The sequence below is a fragment of the Oncorhynchus mykiss genome, chromosome 6 (genome assembly GCF_057628025.1).
Source record: "Oncorhynchus mykiss isolate SJ-2025 chromosome 6, ASM5762802v1, whole genome shotgun sequence".
In the NCBI taxonomy this organism is placed as follows: domain Eukaryota; kingdom Metazoa; phylum Chordata; class Actinopteri; order Salmoniformes; family Salmonidae; genus Oncorhynchus; species Oncorhynchus mykiss.
In genome coordinates, this window is record NC_143027.1 from 67,595,903 (window position 1) to 67,620,803 (window position 24,901).

Below are 24,901 nucleotides of genomic sequence, written 5' to 3' on the forward strand. Positions count from 1 at the left end.
TTAGAACACACATTGCCTTGTTCCTCTCTAAATGGCAATCCTCAGGCAATGAAAACGGGTGGTATTTTAGCCATTATGGGTATCTCCTTGAGATTCGTTAGGAGGTGCTTGAAATACGAATGCAGTCATTTCTCAGATTTACAGTACCGGTATATTATTGTGACGTGTTGTTTTTGCAATTTTCCCGGTTGATGCTCCGAATTTACAGCAGGGGGTGCTGGTGGCATGCTTATTGATATACGTTAGAGTGTACAGTAGCTTTGCATTTTCTTATCCATACACTGACTGTAGTATGATTTGGTTTGAATGTAATCAGACCTGTATATAGCATGGTTAATATATTATTTTGAATAGCATGGGAATATTTTCAGTTTCCCTCAAATCTGTGTTGCAGACATTGCTAATCGTCTCATTTTGACAGCTTCGTAATCCAGCCCAGTCACAAGCGTTGCAGCCATTTTATTGGATGTCTGTGAAATACTGAGTACAGGAATTTTAAAACACATCTCCCCCATAACAAAAAACAACGACAACTTCAGAAATTGTTAGCATTTTTGTTTGCTCTAAATTCTTTAACATTGACATTTGGCCTTACAGCTGTGATCCCCTGTGGTCAGAGTGTTGACAGTGCTTTTGCACTTCAGAACCCTCAATTTTCCAACAAGTGTTCTGCAAGCATTAAATGTGCATCTCCAAACTTGACCTAACATATTGACACTCCACAGAGCACAAATGTACAACATAACATTAATCCCAACATGGTACTTCAGATCAAGCACCTAAATTTGGCTTCCAGATGCAGCTTTTGAAGTACTCAGTCTCTCTTAATGTCATTACTCTGGGTGGTAACAACATGCATAGCAGAATAAGTGAACCGGTACATTGAACACAGTAAGTAAACCAAATTTCCATCTAAAATGGAATTTCCTACATTCCTGTTTTAGACCATTTGCATTACTGAATAAATATGTGCACTGTTGATCAATATCAAATTGTGTCAAATGAAGAACACAATTCTTATACAATAACTGCTGAGTGCACCAATGCTGTGAATTAGTGGTAAACTAAAACAAGGGCTGTGCATTAATGGAATATAAACTAGAAGTTGGGGCTAAAAAACAGTGAGTACCATAATTAGAAAATTGTAAAATAAGTCATTTCAAGCAATAAAACTGTACATTATTTGCCAATATTATTTTCACCTTCTCAGAATTCAAACAACAATCACCATTACCAGTAGTTATTTCATACAGCTTCACTTCATATTTGGGATTTGTCTTGTTAATATCAGGTGAAGGAGCAATGAGGGCTCATTAGAGAAAACAGATTCCAACTGTTTACATATCTCCACTTCAAACCCACTCTGAAACAAATCACCTGACTATGGTGAATAGACATGATGATTGTCTGAGCATCAGTTCAGGCGGCGTCCAGCCATTAGCAGCATCAGTTCAGGCTGTGTGGGTGTACAGTAATGATAGGACAGGTATCCAGCCTGCCCAGAAGTTCTTTACTACCCACAGCTCCAAAACATACATGTCCAGAAACTGATGCATTTCAATGCCAAAGCCATCAAGGGAAAAGTTGATTGATGAATGTCCACAAATGTATTGTCTCGAACGGTGAAGACATTTTCCAGTGCCAGTTCCCTGGCATTTTATTGGTGTGTTGTGTGATTGAAGATCATTTCCTGCAAGAAGGCCTAATAGTAAATAGCCCTGTCTGCCCTTCTCCTTTCACTATTTAGTTATTATTCATTCTAGAAATAATGCAGTACCTTACCAGAAGGTCTCTAGAAATACAACTAAACTAAGTGATACAAATAAAGCGATAAGCGTCTACCACAGATTTAACTCCTCCTCATAACTTTTTTCCTTCGCAGCAAAGTGTCATCAGCACTACATCAATGTCACTACAAAATCATATTCCACTAACATTCTTCTACGTACTCAACTGAATCTAAAACTAGAAAGTGAAACTGGAAATCAAAATTGACTTCCTACAGAGAGCAACCCTGGCAAACCCCTGAAGAAATGTGTGATTTAAGCAAAGAATAATAATCTTGTGCAAAAACAAACAGCCACATCATCACATTCAACTGAGCTAGCCTCCAGCCTCCAGCATGATAGGACATCCCTTCTGGACTCTAAGCACTGATTTGAGTGAGAACTTTAGCCACGGGACCTCAGAGTGCCTCATTGGCCAGAGTTTCAGTGGAGAGCCATATCTTTGCCCCGTTCAGGAACTTGCTGAGAGGAGTGCCCAGGATACTGCGGCGGCACATGTTCCCCACGGGAGAGAAGGGGAAGGAGGAGCTGAGGTACTCTGGAGTTGAAGAGGACTCGTGGGTGGAACCGGCCTTAAAGTACATCCTGCTGTGGTCTGATTGGGGGGCGCTGGGGGTGGAGGTCGTTGTGCTGGCCGGAGTGGCCCCCTTGTACTGGCGTAGCTGGCTCTGCAGCTTCTCTACCTCATCAGCCAGCTGGGAGAGCTTGTGGTATGCGGTTACAGGGCCGCCCTTGGGGATGCTGGCTTCAGGGACCCAGCGCAGGAAGTAGAGCCTCCACAGGGCCAGGTGTGAAGGCAGGAGCTGGGGGATGAGCATCCCCTGTAGGTCTGCGGGCCGGGAGACCCAGTCCCTGAAGAAGCGCTCTGTTGGGCTCTCCACCACCTCTCTGATCTGGGAGAAGTCTGGTTTGAGCCGCGGAACCAGGGAGTTCCGCCTGGACAGGGTGAGGCTGTCATGGCCGTCCATCAGGATGTTCCTCAGAGAAGAGGGCATCCCTCGGAGTGTAGAACTGTAGTTTTTCTGGAAGAGAAAGGAACACACACTCATTTACAAGTTATTTAATTTAGAATTTAGAATGTATACATGTAGATGGTGTTGATTTTACTTTGATGGACATGACATTTTGATCTTCATGAATTCAGGTTATTTCCAGGCATCTGGGACGGTCCCTGGATAGTCTTGCATAGCTATTCTTGCAAAGCTCCCTAATTTACACATCTAGAATTGAAATGTACTTATCCTGTTAAGGGGTAGTTGACAACTCTCTCTTTAACTGTATTCATTTGCATTCTCAAACAAAGAGAGCAAACTGACCTTGGTGCGTCTAAAGGACTTCACTGTTCCATTCTGAACACAGGTGGCACCTTTTCCAACATACATAGGGTTGTTGAAGAGGGCCTGGTCTTTGGGGGTGAACTGCTGTGACCAGTCCCAGACAGGGGGGAAACGCAGGGCCTTCTCTTCCCCCATAGGGATGCACTTACTCTTAGCAAAATCCTGTGGAGGAGGACAGTTAAGGTTACTAATACTGCACACAGCTGCACACAGATCTGAGCTGCATCATATCAGAGGCGGTTGTATTCAACTCCGTCAACGCACAACTATGTTGTTGAGGGGGAACTTCCTGTGTTTGTGGCTTTGTGTGTGTGTGAGCTCCTCACCATGCTGTTCTCAGTGCGCTGCTGGGGACAGTTGAAGAGAAAGGTGCTGAAGACAGGGATCCACATGCTGTCACTGAGCACAGTCAGGTACGTCTCAGTGAACTCAAAGGCTGCTGGGTACTGATTTATAATCTGCCACACACAGTCCAGGAACAGCTGGAACAGAGGAGACTGAGGGGATGGAGGAGAGGAAGCGGGGGAAAGGTAGAGAATATTGTGATTAAGAGCGGCAGGTAGTCTAGCGATTAAAACCGTTTGGCCAGTAATCAAAAGGTTGCTGGTTTGACTCCCTGAGCCGACTAGGTGAACAATCTGTTGATGTGCCCTTGAGCAAGGCACTTATCATGAGCGACTTACAGGAGCAATTAAGGTTAAAAGTGTTTGCTAAATTACTAAAATCACTGGACACAAAAACAATGACAACATTTCAAAGTACATCTACATGTCAAGCTCCATGTCAAGTATGCAAATAGACTAAGCCTACCTCCTCTTTGTCATTCTTCTTCAAATGGTTGCACCGGTGGAGGAAGCGATGGCCAGCCATCACCCACTCCTTCTGCACCAGGCTCTGGAAGCCAGTGAGGCTACGGAAGTGAGGGTCCAGCATCAGTTGTACCAGAGAGGACACCACACAGCTCAGGTCCCTGTCTTCTTCCTCTGGAGAGAGAAGAGAGAAAAGAAGAGAAGAGGAGAGAAATACAGGTCAGACAGAGACAGACAGACAGACACACACACGACTAAAGGACAAAACCATGCATTTCTTTACCTTGCAGAATGACAGACACATGTTTTCCCTCCAGCAAGTAGACTACCTCGGCTGAATGCTTCAGGAAGGCCCTGGAGACAGGAATATGAAAGGATACAGTTGACTTTACTCTAGGTACAAATATGTAACATTTACACATACATTTTAAGTACGACATTCATTAACTCTGACCAGAAGTTGAGTCCAACCAAAATGATCCTGTTCTTGTTCATGAAATATTACCACCATTAAAAAATGTAAATAAAAGGACTAATATAAATACCAGATGTTAGAGAGAGAACCAGCAGGAGCGTCTGTCAATGCTAGTACTTTTCTAAATGAAACTTCATGCAGGACAGGACAGCGGCAATGCCAGTGCAAACAGCATGGTGAGCCAACCTGCTGGGCCAACCTGCTGGGCCAGTGGCGTCTAAATATTTGCACATACCTGACATACTCCAGCCATCGAGAGCTTTCCATGGACGACAGCCACTTCTCCTCAGACTCCTCAAAGGGCTCTGCACACAAACAAACACACAGTCAAACATCCCAAGAGCTTTCAGAATCCCTAAGAGCAGCAATAAAAGCCTAAGAACAACAAAGGGCCTTCATAAAAAAATGAATTAAGCAACAAATAAATCACAACATTCATTTGATTGATTGATTTCAATTCCTCCGACTTACCGATGACACAGATCTGCCGCACTTTGACAAAGGCAGCCTGGATGTCCTGGATGTTGGGCAGGTTCTTGTCCAGGTCGGACTTGAGGACGTCACTGCGCTGTGGGTGGCTCTTTGTTATGGCACTACAGATCCTACCACAACACAGAGCAGGAAAAGACTGTTGGAAATGGTCTTAACAGCACTGCTTATTTGACAAGCAGTTTATTTACTTCTCTTTGGTACTGCGAGTCTGGACAGAATAGTTTGGCAATCTCACTTGTCAGTTATGCCAAAATAACAAATCACAGTGCTGACATGATAATCACACTATTTGAAAGGAAATTGAAAACAGATGATTGTAGTAAACAATATGAAAACATCAACAAATATAAATGGAGTCTTATTATACCTCTGGTCCAGCTTTCTCTGCTGCAGTGGGTCACTGATGCTGGCCATGCGCACCAGGGCACTCCCGTTGGGGTGATTCCAGCACCACAACTAAGGGAAACACACACAAACACACACCACCTAGTCATGTTTCAGCAGTCACACACAAACGGTCCCCCTTGTTCTCTCACTTACAAACACTCACATACGCTCAAATGCATAGTCACTCCTCTCAAAGCACTTAACAAATAGGAGTCATTAATACTTGATAGAAACAGTCGGTCTAGGGAATTCTGTCTAAAACAGCAAGAAAGGCTTTTATTAAGCAAAAGCGGTTGTTTTTTGGGATGAAAGAGGCTGGCCACTCACAGGGATGCGGTGAGCAGTGAAAAAACATAGGTACTGCTTCAGGTCTTGATCCGCCAGGGACACTGGGACCACAAAGTACTCTGGGAGACTGGAGAGAGATATATAAGAGGGAAATATGCATTAGAGATGCTCCAAATGGCAAGAGGTTAACATTTGATGTCACTGAGTCAGGCGTCATATTATCCACAGCAGAGCCTGAAATGGTTCACCACAATATGAAAATAAATAACTCCAATTCTGTGGCAGCAAGTGAAGCAATTACTACATTTCCATCTCCACAAAGATTCTATTACATAAAGTGTCAATGTAAGCCATTACCTAAGTGTGTTACATAAAGTATTACCATTCTGCCTGATGAGGATTATGACACTCTAATGAGCTATGTTAATCATAATCCAAATCTGGTAATAATCCATGATGTCGTTTAGAAAATGAGCTGAACGCCTGCAGTAACCCTCCCTCCCCCTCATCCCCACTCCCCTAAACTATGTGGGCCCCACCTGGGTGAGACGACGTAGCCCTCGTTGATGGAGCACACCCTCCACTCTGCTGCACCTGTTCTCTTGATCTCTCGGTCCCATTCAGAGGGCCGGTCAAACAGGGGCATCTGCAGTCCTCCTCCGGGATCTACGCCATTAACTTGCTCCCCTGCACATGTAGCAGTGAGTTCTTGCTAATTAAAGACACACACCTGCTTGCTGTATTTCCTTCAACTCAAACATTGCAACAATTGTAAATATCTGTTGATGCCCCGGTGTTCCAACAAAACTCAATTGATCACATTGTTCCGTTAACAGTGTATGTCGGCATGTTTTCCTTTAGGTTCCTCACATGTCAAGACATGTACAGTGGGGATGCTATTGATAGCTAGAACAGTTTGGCAGGCCACAGGGAATAAGGGTGTGTCAAAGCCTTTTCAGTCAGAACCAGATGATTAAGCAGTGTACTGTATACCTACCCAAGGATCCATAGTATTGCTTCCCTATGTACTCAAAGCCAAACAGCAGCTGGGGATCAGCGGGCTGGGAGTAGTGAGCGATGGCCAGGCAAACCTTAAATCACAGGGTGGGGTAAACACATGACTTCAAAAGGAAGGAACTGAACAGGTAAATATACAGTACATACAGTGCCTTTGGAAAGTATTCAGACCCCTTGACTTTTTCCACATTTTGTTACGTTACAGCCTTATTCTAAAATGGATAACATTCATATGTTTTCCTCAGCAATCTACTTACAAACCCCATAATGACAAAGTAAAACAGGTTTAGATTTATTCGCAAATGTATTAAAAATAAAAATAAACGAAATATATATATTTTTACATTTGCTAAGATTTCTAAAAACTTGTGTTTTTGCTTTGTCATTATGGGGTATTGTGTTAAGATTGTTGAGGGGGGGGGGGGGGGGGGGGGGGAACAATTCAATAAAATTTAGAATAAGGCTGTAACATAACATAAAATGTGGAAGGGGTCTGAACACTTTCCGAATGCACTGTAGGGCCTAGTTTCCCTTTGCTGCTTTTTGACTGTAACACCAGAGTATACACCTTTATTTTATACTAGGGAAATTGTTTCCATAGCTACGGCTGGCAGTGAGGACTAGTGAAGAGCAGAATAAACAACCTCTGAAGAATCAAAACAGTTGTTTTGTGAGGTGTTAAAGTTCATAGTAAACCATTGTTATGTAAATGCAGGCTGAAAAGTAGCAGTGGCCTGGCTTTGGCCCCAGGTGAGAGCAGATCTGCAGGAGCCATGGTCCAATGACATGGGTGCCGGCACACATAAATGGAAACAGAAAAGTCTTAAACTTTTGGGTAAAACACTGCGGTAAGTCCTGTATGGAAATGCACCACTTGTCAGGTCAGGGAGTCTGGAAAATATCCTGGCCCCAACAATACAATCTAAGGGAGATGGTCAGCTAGAATCTTTAAGATGTGACGGCAGATAATTCTGTACTGTGAATGGAGACAGGTTTCAGTGACTCCATAGGATATGCTGTCCCTTTTCAATCAGTTGTGTCTTTGAAATGCTCTTTGAGGCACGTTCTGGCTGCCTCGGAGTCTGCTGACCACGGCCAGAGTGTTTTTCTGTTCACCTCTTACAGGAGTTGTTTTTATTCATTTGGAGGTGATGCTTTTATTGGCTAAAGACTCAGGAACCTGCTTGGGAACTTTTAATACCACTTCAAGCTGTGCCTTGGCTACAAGGGGCCTCTAACTTTACTACAAGATTCCACCATTTAAACAGCAGAATGTATTATTTAGCCCAGACATCCTCAACAGCTGAGGCACTAAGTCATGTTTTCTACGCCTTGAAGGGTAGATAGAACTCACACACAGGAATACTATGAAGAGTAAAATAGATCGTCAAACTTGAATTTGACCATTAATAAAAAACACAAGTCATTTCACCACATGCTGTATTTCATTTTAAGGGAGTGACAAAGACATTAATTTATGTCTCACTATTTCTAATAAAAGGCAAACGTTGAAAAGCAACGGCAAACATTTGAAAGACTTCAACCATTGAACCATAATCATGTATTTGTAAGTGTGCCTTGAGACGATCTGGGTAGCTAAGTTGCTCCAAGCAGTCAGAGTTAAGCGTGGCAGCCAGGATTTCATTTAAGTGAAACCTAGGAAAGCAAACCTTAGCAGAACGCCTATTTCTATTGGGATAGAGGACTGAGTCTGGCATTTGGAGCTTTCCATCAGTGGCAGTGGCATAGAATTACACAATGCTGTCCATTCATTGGAGGAGCTGCGACCAAAACACAGGACACAAGGAAGGAACTTGTGTTCATGTATGTATGTGTGTGTGTGTGCCTCTGTGTATATTTGAGAGACTGCTCCCAACTCTGTAAATTCCTTTGGTATAATAAGCTATTATAGAATGGCTTCATTCCATATGTCACAAAGAAAAAGGACCAAGCCCTGGTTTAGCTCCCCACAGTAATTACACGGTGTGTCCCCATATAGAAATAGACACAGGGAGTGCAGTTAAATCCCACTCTGTACCATTCCAATACTTACAGCAGAAACACCCATTCATAAAAAACACCATGTGTAATCAGAAACAACCAGGAGTTACCATTGGACTTCTAAACAGCTGTCATAACAGTGCCCAAGACCCCCCCCCCCCCCCCTGGAAGGCAGAGTAGCCAGGTAATGTTAATAGTTACTTCTTAGTTCAACATCTTTCAGGTGTGTGTTGAGGGGCTTCAAGCGCTAGCTCCCCCTTTCTCTGACAAACTGCTCCCACGTGGCATGCACCATGCGCTCTGGCTGGAGATCTAAGGTCACGTGTGTACATAGACGCAGGCTGTCAGGAAGATATATGGTCTGCAGTCTCCCTGCCATGGCCATGCAGAGGACTCAGGGCTGCTGCTAAGAACTCTTGGAGGCCTTACTCCACATAACACAGAATTATTCACCTTTGGACCAGAACCTGGGGTGCACAGCATCTGTGTTTGCAGAGTGATCAGAAACTAGAGGGCTGAATGGTTGTTTTGTTCCCTGGTTGTTTTTTGTGGTGACTTTAAAACCTCTCTATCCGGCTTCATATGTTCCAAGGGGCTTGCAGGTTATATCCAGGGTGGCTCCTTCTCTCCCCTAGCCTGCTCCCTTCTCCCCCCTACCCGGCTCCCTTCTCCCCCCTACCCGGCTCCCTTCTCTCCCCTAGCCTGCTCCCTCTCCCTCCTACCCGGCTCCTTCTCCCCCCTACCCGGCTCCTTCTCCCCCCTACCCGGCTCCTTCTCCCTCCTACCCGGCTCCTTCTCCCTCCTACCCGGCTCCTTCTCCCTCCTACCCGGCTCCTTCTCCCTCCTACCCGGCTCCCTCTCCCTCCTACCCGGCTCCTTCTCCCTCCTACCCGGCTCCTTCTCCCTCCTACCCGGCTCCCTCTCCCTCCTACCCGGCTCCTTCTCCCTCCTACCCGGCTCCTTCTCCCCCCTACCCGGCTCCTTCTCCCCCCTACCCGGCTCCTTCTCCCTCCTACCCGGCTCCTTCTCCCTCCTACCCGGCTCCTTCTCCCTCCTACCCGGCTCCTTCTCCCTCCTACCCGGCTCCTTCTCACTGCATCACATTGTCTAGAATGAGCACAACAGGCCCACAGGGCTCGGTAACACTGTATACAGACTTTATTTTTTTATATTGTTTTATTGACTGCATGTTTGTTTATTCCATGTGTAACTCTGTGTTGTAGTTTGTTTCGCACAACTTTGCTTTATATTTGCCAGGTCGCAGTTGTAAAATGAGAACTTGTTCTCAACTAGCCTACCTGGTTAAATAAAGGTGAAATAAAAATAAATAAAAACTCCAGGTGAATGCTCTTGACCAGGCCTGTTTGTTGGCTTTGCTGTCAGAAATAGAAGAGGGGAGAAGAGGGGTGGAGAGGGGAGGAAAGGCACAGAAAGGAGGATACAGGGAAGCCTACATCGCCCAAGAAGGGCCTCCTCAGTGTGTTTGTCAATGGGGTTACCATACACATACAGTCCTGTTTGGTTTTCTGGGAGAGGACATAGTACACATGGCATTTTTTCGCATCCAAAATAAAGGATTAACTAGTGTCATTGCCAGCATGTTTGCGCTCATACTCACATAATGGGACTTAACACTGATAATCATGTAGGCTAGCAAGAGATGATTAAAAAATATTTAAATCTGACAGTGGCAGTCTTTTGGGAACAGCTATACTGACAGCAGAGGCATTCCACTCCACAGTGAATTACCAGTGAAATCCTCTTAGAAACTAATCCACTGTAGTGGTGAGGCAGAGTTGAGTTGGAGGATTACCATGCTAGATGGCTGGTATCTAGCCTCAGGTACAATTCAAGAGTCAACACCATGTAAATGTATATAGTGTTTATACATCAAAAATGTCAATTTTGTTCAGAAAGCTTATATCGCAAACCTTCTTGGCGCTTTGGGGCCCAGCCTCGTCGAAGCGGAACCTGATGATTCGGAAGTCCTTGCAGTAAAGGATGAGCTCGGTGGGATTAAACTTCAGCTTCTGGTTGGAACACAGAACCTTCTGCTTCCCCTTAGCATCGTTCACTGAGAGGAACAAACACAAAACAAAGACCAGGGGCGAGACAGTGCTATAAAAAATGTATTTCACCTTTATTTAACCAGGTAGGCTAGTTGAGAACAAGTTCTCATTTACAACTGCAACCTGGCCAAGATAAAGCAAAGCAGTGCGACACAAACAACAACAACAGAGTTACACATGGAATAAACAAGCGTAGTCAATAACACAATAGAAAAAAAGAAAGTCTATATACAGTGTGTGCAAATGGCATGAGGAGGTAAGGCAATAAATAGGCCATAGTAGCGAAGTAATTACAATTTAGCAAATTAACACTGGAGTGATAGATGAGCAGATGATGTGCAAGTAGTGATACTGGTGTGCAAAAGAGAAGAAAAGTAAATAAAAACAATATGAGGATGAGGTAGGTAGATTAGATGGGCTATTTACAGATGGGCTATGTACAGCTGCAGCGATCGGTTCGCTGCTCTGATAGCTGATATTTAAAGTTAGTGAGGGAAATATAAGTCTCCAGCTTCAGCAATTTTTGCAATTCATTCCAGTCATTGGGCAGCAGAGAACTGGAAGGAAAGGTAGCCAAAGTAGGTGTTGGCTTTGGGGATGACCAGTGAGATATACCTGCTGGAGCGCGTGCTACGGGTGGGTGTTGTTATCGTGACCAGTGAGCTGAGATAAGGAGGAGCTTTACCTAGCATAGACTTATAGATGACCTGGAGCCAGTGGCTCTGGCGACGAATATGTAGCGAGGGCCAGCCGACAAGAGCATACAGGTCGCAGTGGTGGGTGGTATATGGGGCTTTGATGACAAAACGGATGACACTGTGATCGACTGCATCCAGTTTGCTGAGTAGTGTTGGAAGCTATTTTGTAAATGACATCGCCGAAGTCGAGGATCGGTAGGATGGTCAGTTTTACAAGGGTAAGTTTGGCGGCGTGAGTGAAGGAGGCTTTGTTGCGAAATAGGAAGCCGATTCTAGATTTAATTTTGGATTGGAGATGTTTAATATGAGTCTGGAAGTAGAGTTTACAGTCTAGCCAGACACCTAGGTATTTGTAGTTGTCCACATATTCTAAGTCAGAACCATCCAGAGTAGTGATGCTGGTAGGGCGGGCGGGTACAAGCAGCGAAACGGTTGAAAAGCATGCATTTGGTTTTACTAGCATTTAAGAGCAGTTGGAGGCCACGGAAGGAGTGTTGTATGGCATTGAAGCTCGTTTGGAGGTTAGTTAACACAGTGTCCAAAGAAGGGCCAGATGTATACAGAATGGTGTCGTCTGCGTAGAGGTGGATCAGGGAATCGCCCGCAGAAAGAGCAACATCATTGATATATACAGAGAAAAGAGTCGGCCCGAGAACTGAACCCTGTGGTACCCCCATAGAGACTGCCAGAGGCCCGGACTATAGGCCCCCCGATTTGACACACTGAACTCTGTCTGAGAAGTAGCTGGTGAACCAGGCGAGGCAGTCATTTGAGAAACCAAGGCTGTTGAGTCTGTCGATAAGAATGTGGCGATTGACATAGTCGAAAGCCTTGGCCAGGTCGATGAAGACAGCTGCACAGTACTGTCTTTTATCGATGGCGGTTATGATATCGTTTAGTACCTTGAGCGTGGCTAAGGTGCACACATTATTAGGGCTAATGGATAGGCAAATAGTAACAGTAGTTGCCTGGTCCCAGGTCTGTAAGCCTAATGTTTTTTAGAGTTAGGCTAAAGCACATACAGTACAGATCTGGGACAACACTAGTATAGTGTGGGGTAATGTACATGTGGGCAGCTGAGTGACCAAATATTACACAGGAAAACAGATTATCTATGTCACCACAGAGCTTCAGAGAAATTCAACCAAGTAGGAACTGAAATTAATCCACCAGACTTCAGCTGTCTAAAAACAAATGAGGAACTTCATTCTTCATGTTCGGATGACCCTTTATGGAGTAATACTCTAAATATACTTATGTTATTCTGAATACAGAATAATCTTTTTCAGAGGTTCCTCAAGTATTACATATGGTAAAACCTTTTCCACAAGATTCAACTGTTTATTTCACCCTCTGAAATATACTGAGCAAAATTATAAACGCAACATGTAAAGTGTTGGTGCCATGTCTCATGAGCTGAAATACAGGTGAACCTTGTGCTGAGGACAATAAAAGGCCACTCTAAAATGTGCAGCTTTGTCACACAACACAATGCCACAGATGTCTCAAGTTGACAGTGGGCAATTGGCATGGTGACTGTAGTAATGTTGTCGTGGAAAATTACTAAATTAGACATACTATGCTGTTTTGACTTAGATAACTGTCCATTGTTATATGATAGTGTTTTTTCCGCTGATGCAGGCTTGTTGTCTTGTGGGACAGTTATAAGTCTGGGCGTACAAATAAGAGCTGGGTGGGACCGCAGTATGTGACATCCCGTTTGTACGATCTGCAGGAACTCCTCTGTATGGAAACTTGCAGGAAAGAACAGACAATGGTGGCAACGTCAGCTATCTTAATCTACAGAGACAAACTAAACGCCTTTTATACACTACGTCTCCCACCCCTGTTTGCACACATCTGCTAACTGCCACATTAACAAAGAGATTGAACTTTTCTATAAAAGCTGAGAGCCAACTCTGTTCGTAGAGCTTTCAACTCTGACTATTCTTAGTGATGGTTGATTGCATCATTTTTGCAAATCATATAATACATTTGTTGTTTGAAAGAATCTGCAGTCTCTCTTCCTCTGACAATTTGGCGACAAGGACGAGATGGCTAACTCCGTTTGCTGATTGCCCCTGGGGAGACCGAGGTTGCGTTAGATGTGGCACGGAGCCCCACACTCCGACTAAGCAGAGCAGAAAAGGGACCCGCTCGGACTGGCAGGGAGCGTCAGTGAGTGGATACGTCATTCAGAACAGACAAAATACATTTATTGAGTATGTATGTAGTATGCTTATTGGTCTTAAGATACAAATTCATTTATTTGACAAATGTCAAGAAAATGTTGAGCAATGTTATAAAGTAATGACTTCAAATAAGTGGTATAGTCGTTGTGCGTTCTCAATGGTCATTGTTAATTCTGGCTTTTGTTGCCAGCAGCACAGTGTCTGGAAGTAGCTAGCTACTTTACTATTAATATTTGACAACTTTTACTTCACTACATTCCTAAACAAAAGTATGTACTTTTTACTCCTTACCTTTTCCCTGACACCCAAAAGTTCTCGTTACATTTTCAATGCTTAGCAGGACAGGAAAATGGTCTAATTCACACACTTATCAAGAAAACATCCCTGGTCATCCCTACTGCCTCTGATCTGGCAGACTCACTAAACACATGCTTAATTTGTAAATGATGTCTAAGTGTTGGAGCGTGCCCCTGGCTATCTGTAAATACATTTTAAAAAACAAGAAGAAGATGGTGCTGTCTGGTTTGCTTAATATAAGGAATTTGAAATGATTCATACTTTTGATACTTAAGTATATTTTATCAATTACATTTACTTTTGATAGTTAAGTATATTGAAAACCAAATACTTAGACTTTTACTAAAGTAGGATTTTACTGGGTGACTTACTCTTTTACTTGAGTCATTTTCTAAAAAAAAAGGTATCTTTACTTTTCCTCAAGTATGACAATTGGGAACTTTTTCCACCACTGGTGAAATCCATAGATTAGGGCCAAATGTATTTATTTTAATTGACTGATTTCTTTATATGAACTGTAACTCAGTCAAATCTTGAATTTGTTGCATGTTGCGTTTATATTTTTGTTCAGTATATAATGATCTTAGAACCAGAAGGGGATGATTTGCATGTTTCCATGGCACACCAGGAATCTAGTCTTGGCCTGTGTACCACCACCTGCACACACATTCACTACCTTACCAGACAAGGATAAGACCAATGCCTCGTCTCAGTTTGTGGTGGGTGGAGCGTTGGGTCAGTAATTTTGCCAAGCTAAGGCTCTCATAAAAGACCTTTGTTGAGGGCGTACTGAGTAGAAAACATTGCTTCATGCTCTATCAGCTCAGCACAACAGCCCCACGCTCCCAGCCATGTCAGCAGAGAGTGAGGCTATGAGTTACACAAACAAGGTTAATCCGGAACAGGCTTTTCAGCCAGGGCCCTCTGTCTGGGCTATGACCTCATCTATGGAGATACTAAAAATGGATCCGTGTCCAGGGGGAGCAGGCAGGCAGTTACCAAAACTGGTTTAAGTCAATGGTGTGTGTCAAATCAGCCTGGTATCAGCCTAAACACACAGACTGGGGTCAGCCAGATGGGACGTGATTGGATCTGAGAGATCCGACTGGTCCCTCAGCCATCAGACAAAAAAACATTAATGGGGATTTCAAAGGAGGAGAGCACAACCTGTCCATTGTGCATTCATAGTTCAACAGCTGGGTGTAGATTAAGCATTACAGCTGCAGCGGTCCAAGAAGTGTGGGGGGTCTTACAAAATCCACTATATCGGTCATAAAGACAGATTCGTGAGGGGCAATGCGTTTCATAGGTAATTTATTTTACACAGGCTATTAAAAAAAAAACATTACCTGTCAGGAACCTAAACGGATCTTTTTTTCTGGACTAAAGGGACTGCCAGTGTCATATGAGTAGGCTACTTTCCACTGAGAGTTATATTTTGGTGGAGATTGCTGTTTGAGTTTGTTTACCATCTCATCACCATGGTTAGCATAATAGCACATGGTCTTACCTGTCACCACTTGCTCCACACACGCAAGGGGAACATCGTGCTCTCCAAGCAGACGGTTGGCAACCTGGAACCTCTGAAAGAACAACACAACACAGAGATCAACATGGTGAGGAGTGTAGGTACCTGGGGAAAAAGCAAACAATAGTTCCAGGGAGACCAGAGGTTTTAACTGGAGCGGAGTGAGACTGCACCACGTTATCAACAGCTGAGAAGAGAATATTTGAACCATCTGGAAATGCTCTGCCAGGAACACTGATGATGATACTGTTGTTTTTGTATTTCAGTGAAATATAATGATTAACATGGAATCAGCTGATAAATGGAGATCATTGACAACTTTCGAGCAAATGTGTGAATCTAAAAGTTACCCCATTTGCACTGAAAGGCAAATCCACAATTTTGCCATCAATGAGGACCATTAAGATCAAGGCTGATTTCCAAGAGCAGTGCAATCCGTCCACGAGTCCTATAAACTTTTGTTTTTCAAGTAAACAGATCTGGGATGACTCACTAAGTTGTTTAAGAGGTGAAGGCATCAAAATAAGCTTAACACAAAACATGTGGTCTAAAAGCACAGGGTGGGAGGTTACAAAAAACATCTGACACTGGAAGAAAGACACCAGTGTCCTACAAACCTTTTTGTTGATGGGTATTTCACAACAGGCCTATCCCACATGTTGCTTATCATGTGACAACCTTGACCACACTTTCTCCAATAAATCTCCAATAAACTCAGGTGTGATCATGTAGGGCCAGTCTCCCAGGACACAGATTAAGACTAGTCTTGGACTAAAAATACATTTTAATGGAGAATGTCTCGGATTAATCTGTGTCTGGGTAACTAGCCCATAGAGCTACAGTCATTTTTGGCAGAGAGGCAAACAGTGTACCACAGGAGGTTGGTGGCACCTTAATTAGGCAGGACGGGCTCGTGGTAATGGCTGGAGCGGAATCAGTGAAATGGTATCAAATACATCAAACACACGGTTTCCATGTGTCTGATGCCATTCCATTCTCGCCGTTCCAGTCATTATTATGAGCAGTCCTCCCCTCAGCAGCCTCCACTGGAGTGCACTCACATTGAAAATATACCTGTTTGGGGAGGGCATCATGGGTGATGAAGGAAACCTTGAAGTTGGTGCATATCAGCTTCCCCCATAGGTCACCATGACTGCTATCTGCTCCGATGCACTTCCTCACAAAGCTCACTTCATTCACCACAATCTCCCCTGAGAATGACAAACAGGAAGTAACATGAACCATGACATTTAGGTTTCAAAGAAAAGAGGTATAAAACATAGGCCTAAAAGGGACAGAAATGGAAGGTGTGAGTGTTAACCACACAGTTATTTTAAGTCTTATAGCGATGAAACAAAACATGGGCTGATGGCTGAGTAATATGACATGAATGAAGCTTGGGAAAATGTGCTATGGAAGTGGAATGATCACATACTGAGATGTCTATCTCCTAGTCTCATTCAGGATTCTGCCATCGAGCCAAAGGCCTCCTGTTACGCTGCTGGAGTGTGATCTGTGCATTTCTCCTCTCAGGCCCTCGAATTGGCTCTAATGATCCCATATTCCAGTCTGAGGCGTTGGGTCAGGGTGGTGGAAATACCTGTCATAGAATAGCTAGACCTCTTCATGACAGAGGAGGTCAACACAACACTCTCTGTTGCCTAACCTATAGGCCTAGTAGCCCGTTGTGACCTCTACTCTTTAACCCCTCTTTGGTTCCAGTAGCATCTCAGGACAAAACACCCACAGCCTGACAAACCTGGTGTCTGAACCAATGAGGGTTTCCTCCATTTACAGGACTTTCCTCTCCTCCTCACAAACAGATGTTTTTAATTACCTCCATAGCCCAGATGCACACGGCTCCAAGAGGTATTTATTTTTCAAAATAAAAAAAGAGCCCATGATGAGTCACATACACTGCTGACTGTTTCTACTCTAGGATCACACTCTCTCTCTCTGGCCATTCAGTGGGAGTTCACAGACTCAGTACATGCACTACGGGCTTGCCAGGAAAACCCCATGAGCCAGAGAATGGGGATCAGGTGGGCCTAGCTGTCCTCCTCCTGGGAAAATGATCTGCCATTAGGAGAACTGAGAACCCAGCATAAACTTTTAACGGAGCACAGCCTCAAACGTACAGAGACCACTTTGGTTAGTAAGGCTGCTTGATGGATCGAGGTCCTCCTCTCAAGTTTTACATCCAGATCAAAACCCCTCTTAATCAAAGACAGGTATACTCAGTCCTAAACTAGACTGTAACTTTCTAGACTAAACCATTCATGTAGATTTTATTGATGTGTCACTGAACAGGGACCTAAGAGGTCTGACAGTAATTAGCTCTCAACCTCGCTGGCAACATTGAAGGACATGAATATTTATGACGAACCATTGTCTCTCTCAAATGCTTCAAATCTAAACAATCACCAGATCAATGAATGCAGCTGCTACCTTTGCATAGTGCAAAATTCCTGGCATTTCATGATAGATTATGCATGAATTTACCATTGCATGAAGTGAAGACATAAAGTAGAAGAGACTGTATGATAGACTAGTACATGAATGCAGTGCAGTGGTGATTCCCTATATTGTGGCAGTATGGTTGTGAGTGACACTGCAGCATCGCTAGACTATAACAGCTGGAGCTGCTTTGCAGAGGGTTACCGTAGGACAGGCAGGGAACAGCCAAAGCGAACCAGGCCCAGCACAGTAAACAGGATCATCACATGTCAAAATGACAGATTTTCCCTCAGTCAGCATGAGTTTAACCCATTCAGCCCAGAAGTAATCTGTCACTTTCCATTTAGCTGGTTTATTTTGATGCATTCATTCAGATTATACACTGCATTGTCTATGAGCAAATTAGAGCCTGCCCGTACATTCAAATTAGAGCCTGCCCGTACACTCAAATTAGAGCCTGCCCGTACACTCAAATTAGAGCCTGACCATACACTCAAATTAGAGCCTGACCGTACACTCAAATTAGAGCCTGACCGTACACTCAAATTAGAGCCTGACCGTACACTCAAATTAGAGCCTGACCGTACATTTACAGTTGGAAGTTTACATACACTTAGGTTGGAGTCATTAAAACTCGTTTTTCAACCAGTCCACAAATTTCTTGTTAAAACAAACTACAGTTTTGGCAAGTCGGTTAGGACATTCACTTTGTGCATGACACAAGATATTTTTCCAATAATTGTTATACAGACAGATTATTTAATGTATAATTCACTGTATCACAATTCCAGTGGTTCAGAAGTTTACATACACTAAGTTGACTGTGCCTTTAAACAGCTTGGAAAATTCCAGAAAATGATGTCATGGCTTTAGAAGCTTCTGACAAATGATGTCAATTAGCCTGAGTCAATTGGAGGTGTACCTGTGGATGTATTTCAAGGCCTACCTTCAAACTCAGTGCCTCTTTGCATGACATCATGGGAAATTCAAAGGAAATCAACCAAGACCTCAGAAAACAAATTGTAGACCTCCACAAGCCTGGTTCATCCTTGGGACCAATTTCCAAATGCCTGAAGGTACCACGTTCATCTGTACAAACAATAGTAAGCAAATATAAACACCATAGGACCGAGCAGCCGTCAAACCGCTCAGGAAGGAGACACATTCTGTCTCCTAGAGATGAACGTACTATAGTGCGAAAAGTGCAAATCAATCCCAGAACAACAGCAAAAGACCTTGTGAAGATGCTGGATGAAACAGGCACAAAAGTATCTATATCCATAGTAAAACGAGTCCGATATCGACATAACCTGAAAGGCCGCTCAGCAAGGAAGAAGCCACTGCTCCAAAACCGCCATTAAAAAGCAAGACTACGGATTGCATCTGCACATGGGGAAAAATACCGTATTTTTTTGAGAAATGTCCTCTGGTCTGACGAAACAAAAATAGAACTGTTTGGCCATAATGACAATCGTTCTGTTTGGAGGAAAAAGGGGGAGGCTTGCAAGCCGAAGAACACCATCCCAACAGTGAAGCACGGGTGCGGCAGCATCATGTTGTGGGGGTGCTTTGATGCAGGAGGGACAGGTGCACTTCACAAAATAGATGGCATCATGAGGGAGGAAAATTATGTGGATATATTGAAGCAACATCTCAAGTTATCAGTCAGGAAGTTAAAGCTTGGTCGCAAATGGGTCTTCCAAATGTACAATGACCCCAAGCATACTTCCAAAGTTGTGGCAAAATGGCTTAAGAACAACAAAGTAAAGGTATTGGTGTGACCATCACAAAGCCCTGACCTCAATCCTATACAAAATGTGTGGGCAGAACTGAAAAGGCGTGTGCGAGCAAGGAGGCCTACAAACCTGACTCAGTTACACCAGCTCTGTCAGGAGGAAAGGGCCAAAATTCACCAAACTTATTGTGGAAAGCTTGTGGAAGGCTACCCGAAATGTTTGACCCAAGTTAAACAATTTAATGGCAATGCTACTAATACCAATTGAGTGTATGTAAACTTCTGACCCACTGGGAATGTGATGAAAGAAATAAACACTGAAATAAATCCTTCTCTCTACTATTATTCTGACATTTCACATTCTTAAAATAAAGTGGTGATCCTAACTGGCCTAAGACAGGGAATTTTTACTAGGATTTAAATGTCAGGAATTGTGAAAAACTGAGTTTAAATGTATTTGGCTAAGGTGAATGTAAACTTCCGACTTCAACTGTATATAGACATGGAATACACGGTGCAATGAAATGCTGACTTGCAGGTGGATCTTGCACTGTGAAGGCTACTCCTTGTAGATGACGAATAAACAAATGTGAACATGTTACTTATGAATTACGCCCAAGGCTGGGCCTATTTGTTCTCGCCTGTATTTCATGTTAAACATTGTTAACAAGCTACATTTTATCACCCATGCCACTGCATCACAAGATGTTTAACGTTGGCACAATAATGTAACAATAAGACTTTATGGCCTGTGAGTCTTATTGAAGATGAGGAGTGGGTATAGTAGGGTGGAGTTCTACTGTCATGTTTCACAGCATGGATTAAGATCAGACAAGGAACAGAGAAAGAGATTGAAGAAATAGGTTGTTGCTCTTGTAATTGTAGGACCAGTCAGCAACCGCCCACAATCACCCCTGTATTTACTTCCAAAGCTGGGTCTAATAATCTGCTGGCTTGATGAGTTAACAACTCTTTTGTGGAGGCAGAATGCTGACAGGTCTGACACAAAAGTACAGTACTGCCTGGACTGCAGCCTTTAACCCCCACTGGACTGCAACTCTGCCAGTAAGTAACCTGGGTTACCACAACATCTAACAAACAGTACTGTGGTCATGTCATCAACCGCTTACATCATAGCACTCTCTGTTTATCACAGAGTTGGCTACTTTCAGTGCCGATTCAGATAAATGTCAATTGGCCACGGTTATGGTCTATCATGTGACCAGAGGTAACACAGATTCAGAACAATCACAAGGCCTATCCTGTGTGTGATTGGCATGTCAAAAACATGTATATCATGTAATCATACTGGAGGAAACAAACACTTCCTAGGATGAGGTTCTCCTTTTTGACTAAGTCCACAAAACCCTAAATCAAATAGGGCTACTCATGTGATCACACCTGCCAACTGCCAATACTAACCACAAGCTGGCTTTGCTTCCTGTGGTTTTGTAGCTTTCAAAGCAGGCTACCTGTGTTTGTGTACAGCACCTAGCAAACCAGATCACAGTTTGGACATCTGGTGGCGAGGGACTCAGGCTCAGAGACCCAACATGGTCTCTGTATACAGTGATTTTCACAATCCTCTGAGTCACACGAGACTAGGGAAAAATGCCTCAGTCACAACACAAAGATGGCAGTTAAAGGGACAGATATGCTTCAGCATTCCACCTGTACAATAGTAGAGTACAGTGCGCCAGTAACACCATCACATTGCTGATGGATAGCGACAGGACACGTCATTTTGGGAAACTCATGACTTTGCCCATATTAGCATAGCTTGTGTGATTAACGGAGCGGAACTCATGTGCTGACAAACTAAGTGGTGAACAGAGACTGAGGACAGTAGGAGTATGTGGGTCAGAGAGGTGAGAATGTGCTTGGGAGTAGACCGTTAGCTTTGCCTCATGCAAACACCACTACCAGGCACATTTTTCCACCGCCTCAGAAGAGGCCTCAGTTCACATTCTCCTACTGAGAAAACAACAGCGGGACATCTATTACAGTACCTGTCTAACTATCATTACAGATGCCTACAGTTCAGATGAACATGTGTCATAAAGGTGACAGTGTGTCAGCGAGGAGCCTAAACAAAACAGTCAATGTTGGTCGTCTATGTTTGGACCCCCACACACACTCCAGAAACACAGGTCACATACAAAGAGCGAGAGAGAGAAAGAGAGAGTGTGGGGGGTGAGAGAACTAGGCCTAGAGGAGGAGAAAAATAAAAACATTCAGCGAGAAGAGGGAGAAACCCAACCAGACCGTTCAATAATTAGAGGTGGGCAGCCAGCAAAGGATCCAGCCAGGGATGAAGAGAGAACCTGATGAAGACAGAGAGATAAACAGAGAGCTACTGAAATTAAGGGAGGAGGACAGATGAACAGAGAGAGAGAGGGGAAGACAGAAGAGAGAGGAGGACAGTTGAGATGAGTTGTTGAGTTAGCCCCACTGTGGTCCTCTCTCTCGTCAGGTTGGTGTGCACTTGAATGGATTATTCAATCAGAGACCCCTTTGAATGGGTCACATTTAAGTCGCATAGCAACCCTACCGAGGAGCTGGGAGGCCCACAAATAAAGCCAAAGTCTCTCCATTCAGGGCCACCCTTACAGAGCCATGAACTAAAGATCAGAACATAGACCATAGTGTAAAATCAAACCTGAGATTCAATGTAGGCTAAACTGTTCATAGTCAGGTTGAGGGAGAGGAGGTGACTATCGTATTTTGTAAAGCAAGGCCAGGTGGCACTGCGTGAGCGCGTCATGTTTACTTTCACTGCCAGCATTCATTGAAACACACTGACAGAACCCAGCAATAACAATAGATAAACCTCCAGCCAATGAACAACCGGTATTTCTCTATAAAATATACCAGCGTCATAAAATAATCAGCGTACATAGATAAGGGTCAAACTATACATACCAAAGCAGGGCTACAGAGTGTGACAGTTTTACTCACATATGTGCCTAAATATTGCAGTGCAATGTAAAAAAAAATAATTAAGGATTCTAGTTTTATTACATTAAATACTAGTCATTGTGTTCCTAACTGTATTTGTGTATGCAAACATTTTCCAATTTAAGTCAGTGTAAAGCCCTGCAAAGCAGAGAAAATAGCAATAAAGTTATTATTTCAGCAGCGTAAATAAAACGAGGCAAGGCGCATCTACTTTAGAATGAAGGAAGGTCCATCCTCTGTTGCTTAATTATAAGGAGTGAACACCTCAAAGGGAAATTCATCCCACAGCACAACCTCTGACTCACAACTTGTCCTCAGACACAGATATAGGCCTAATGACACTTCAAGGTTATATGGTCAAGTGTTTCTCAATCTTGCTCCATTATATCAGTGAGCTTCCGCGTCCATAACAGCCATGAATGAACCGAAATGCATAAGAATGTTGTTGGCTTTTAATACGGAGAGGTTGGGTGTCAGTTTAGCTCACACAAACACTGCCAACTTAATGGAAAAAAGTAAACAAACCTGAGGCCCTGCCACGCATTACAAATTCAAAGTTGCCAAGAAAAACACACGAAAGGCAAGAAATAGTTTTCAGTTACTGGTGCTCTGTGAATCTCTTATTGTAACCTCCTTAAGACAGTCATTAACCAACTCACATCCTCTCTGAGCTGGAATTTGACTGCAAAATAAGGTGGCATATCTGAACTAGCCCATTGCTAACTAAGGCTAAATTATGCACAGTTAGTTGCAGTGATGAAATGGGGACCAGGCAGGCACTGCATTGTCATGGTGACTTGAGACAGCACAGAGAAAATGGACATTCAGTTGGATGAGATTACCACAGCCTAATGATGCGACAATATGGGATGCCAAATGCCTGTGGGGAAAACCACAAGTGAGGTGCACTGACAGAGAACACATTCAAAACAAGAAATTACATTTAGTTGAAGAGATATGGGAGTTTTCACTGGCTGGTCATTGAAATATCAGTCATCTTCTACCTTAGCATGAAAATAAAGACTATAGCTGGATGAGGTCAGCCTTTACTGGTTATTTTTCAGGAGTGGGATATTTTGATGGGTGGTTAAATGTATGTATTCTCTATGTACTCATAACATAGTTGATAGTTACAAATAGAAAAGTCAGAAACAACAAGCTAGCTGTGGCAGAGGGAACTGTAAACTCACCTGGAAGTAACTTGGCCTCTAACTTCTTGATAGGTGGCTGTGGAGTTTTTTTCAGATCGGTCTGCATGAAATATAAAACAGAGATAGTTTGTTAGTCTATAATAAGCTAACTAAATTATGCACAACATATAGCTAGTGAATTGAACAAGTAATCCTAGCTAGCGAACTACTCAGTAATAGCAAGTAACTGTAAGTATACCGAGGACAGAGTAACTTTGCTAGTCAAGTGAGGTTACTCACCTGTACAGGCAGAAGGTAGGATTTAAAGGTCGGTTTCAAGGGCTTCACAGAAAACATTATTAATAGCTTGAGTCCAATAACTAAAGATGATTAATGGATACTTCCAAGATTACAGTGAGAAAAGAATGTCACACGTTAATTAACTAACTTGTCCCTTGGCTAGAACAATAACAGCTAAAAAAATAAACTGCTGAAAATGTGAAGTAATCAACAATACAGTCAATTTTTTGAGATAGATTTCCCCATATGGATCAGGCAGGGATAGCTTGCTGGGTATCTCTTTTCGTTTCGTGTCAACACAGCTGCTGTGCTGTGCTGGCGAGCTCTGGTTGTCCTCCTCGCGAGCAAGTTACTAGTAGCCAGCTAGCCTTGTAATTGGCTGCTAGCAAGCAACTTTTACGTCGTCAAACAACCTAGCTAGCTTTAGCTAACTAGCAAGCATTCCATTCGCAGAACTTTGCGAACGCCTAGCTGCAGACCGTGAGTTCATTCACTAATTTACTGGAGATGAACTCCACAACGTAAACCCTGCTGGCATACAGCAGTGATAACATTCGTATTTAGCTAGCAGCATTATATCCAAGGCTTTGCTATCCTTTTTGCTATGGACACAACGGCCATGTTTCCATTCGGGAGGAGACAGAGGGAGGAGGAGGGGGGGGAGCATCGGTCTATGTTGCACCCCCAAGCACAGATCTGGGACCAGCTGTAACTGACTCCTGTTCAGATTTATGATTTAAAAAACGGAGAAAAAAAATCAATTTAAGGGCTTTTGACCTGCAACGGAGGGTAGGGAGGGCCCCAGAAAGTGCTATAGCTTACTCTCTTGATACCTCAAGCATCGTCTGGTCCATTAATTTATGTCTATTTAAGACAATGATTAATCATGTTTAGTCTACACTATCGCCTATTGATATTGCAATGATTGAATACCATGCCCCCCC

At 43.4% G+C, this 24,901-nt stretch overlaps 1 protein-coding gene across 7 annotated transcripts; it reads right to left on the reverse strand.

Moving 5' to 3' along the window:
• Positions 1–444: 444 nt before the first annotated feature.
• On the reverse strand, positions 445–24,807 carry LOC110526408 (myotubularin-related protein 10). 7 transcript variants are annotated; one of them, XM_021607372.3, is made up of 16 exons: positions 23,958–24,807; positions 23,718–23,778; positions 16,452–16,588; positions 15,360–15,432; positions 10,525–10,667; positions 6,573–6,666; positions 6,115–6,262; positions 5,615–5,702; positions 5,268–5,356; positions 4,880–5,010; positions 4,644–4,713; positions 4,217–4,287; positions 3,935–4,107; positions 3,451–3,621; positions 3,104–3,286; positions 445–2,809 (listed from the first exon to the last, which is right to left on the reverse strand). In XM_021607372.3, exons 1-16 carry the CDS (start codon positions 24,012–24,014, stop codon positions 2,186–2,188), a joined length of 2,313 nt encoding a protein of 770 aa, XP_021463047.1. In that variant the 5' UTR covers positions 24,015–24,807; the 3' UTR covers positions 445–2,185. The 7 variants fall into 7 exon arrangements, with proteins under 7 accessions (XP_021463047.1, XP_090094788.1, XP_090094791.1 ...); XM_090238662.1 differs by having other exon boundaries at positions 6,115–6,287; positions 23,958–24,604; XM_090238665.1 differs by having other exon boundaries at positions 24,175–24,600.
• Positions 24,808–24,901: the final 94 nt, after the last annotated feature.

Excerpts from the sequence above, each read along its gene's own strand:
- LOC110526408 (XM_021607372.3), bottom strand. The coding sequence starts at position 24,014 with ATGTTTTCTGTGAAGCCCTTGAAACCGACCTTTAAATCCTACCTTCTG. Across the intron at positions 6,667-10,524 it reads GGCCCCAAAGCGCCAAGAAG|GTTTGCCTGGCCATCGCTCA; the intron begins GTTTGCGATATA and ends CTGTGATTTAAG. Across the intron at positions 4,288-4,643 it reads CGATGGCTGGAGTATGTCAG|GGCCTTCCTGAAGCATTCAG; the intron begins GTATGTGCAAAT and ends TCCTGTCTCCAG.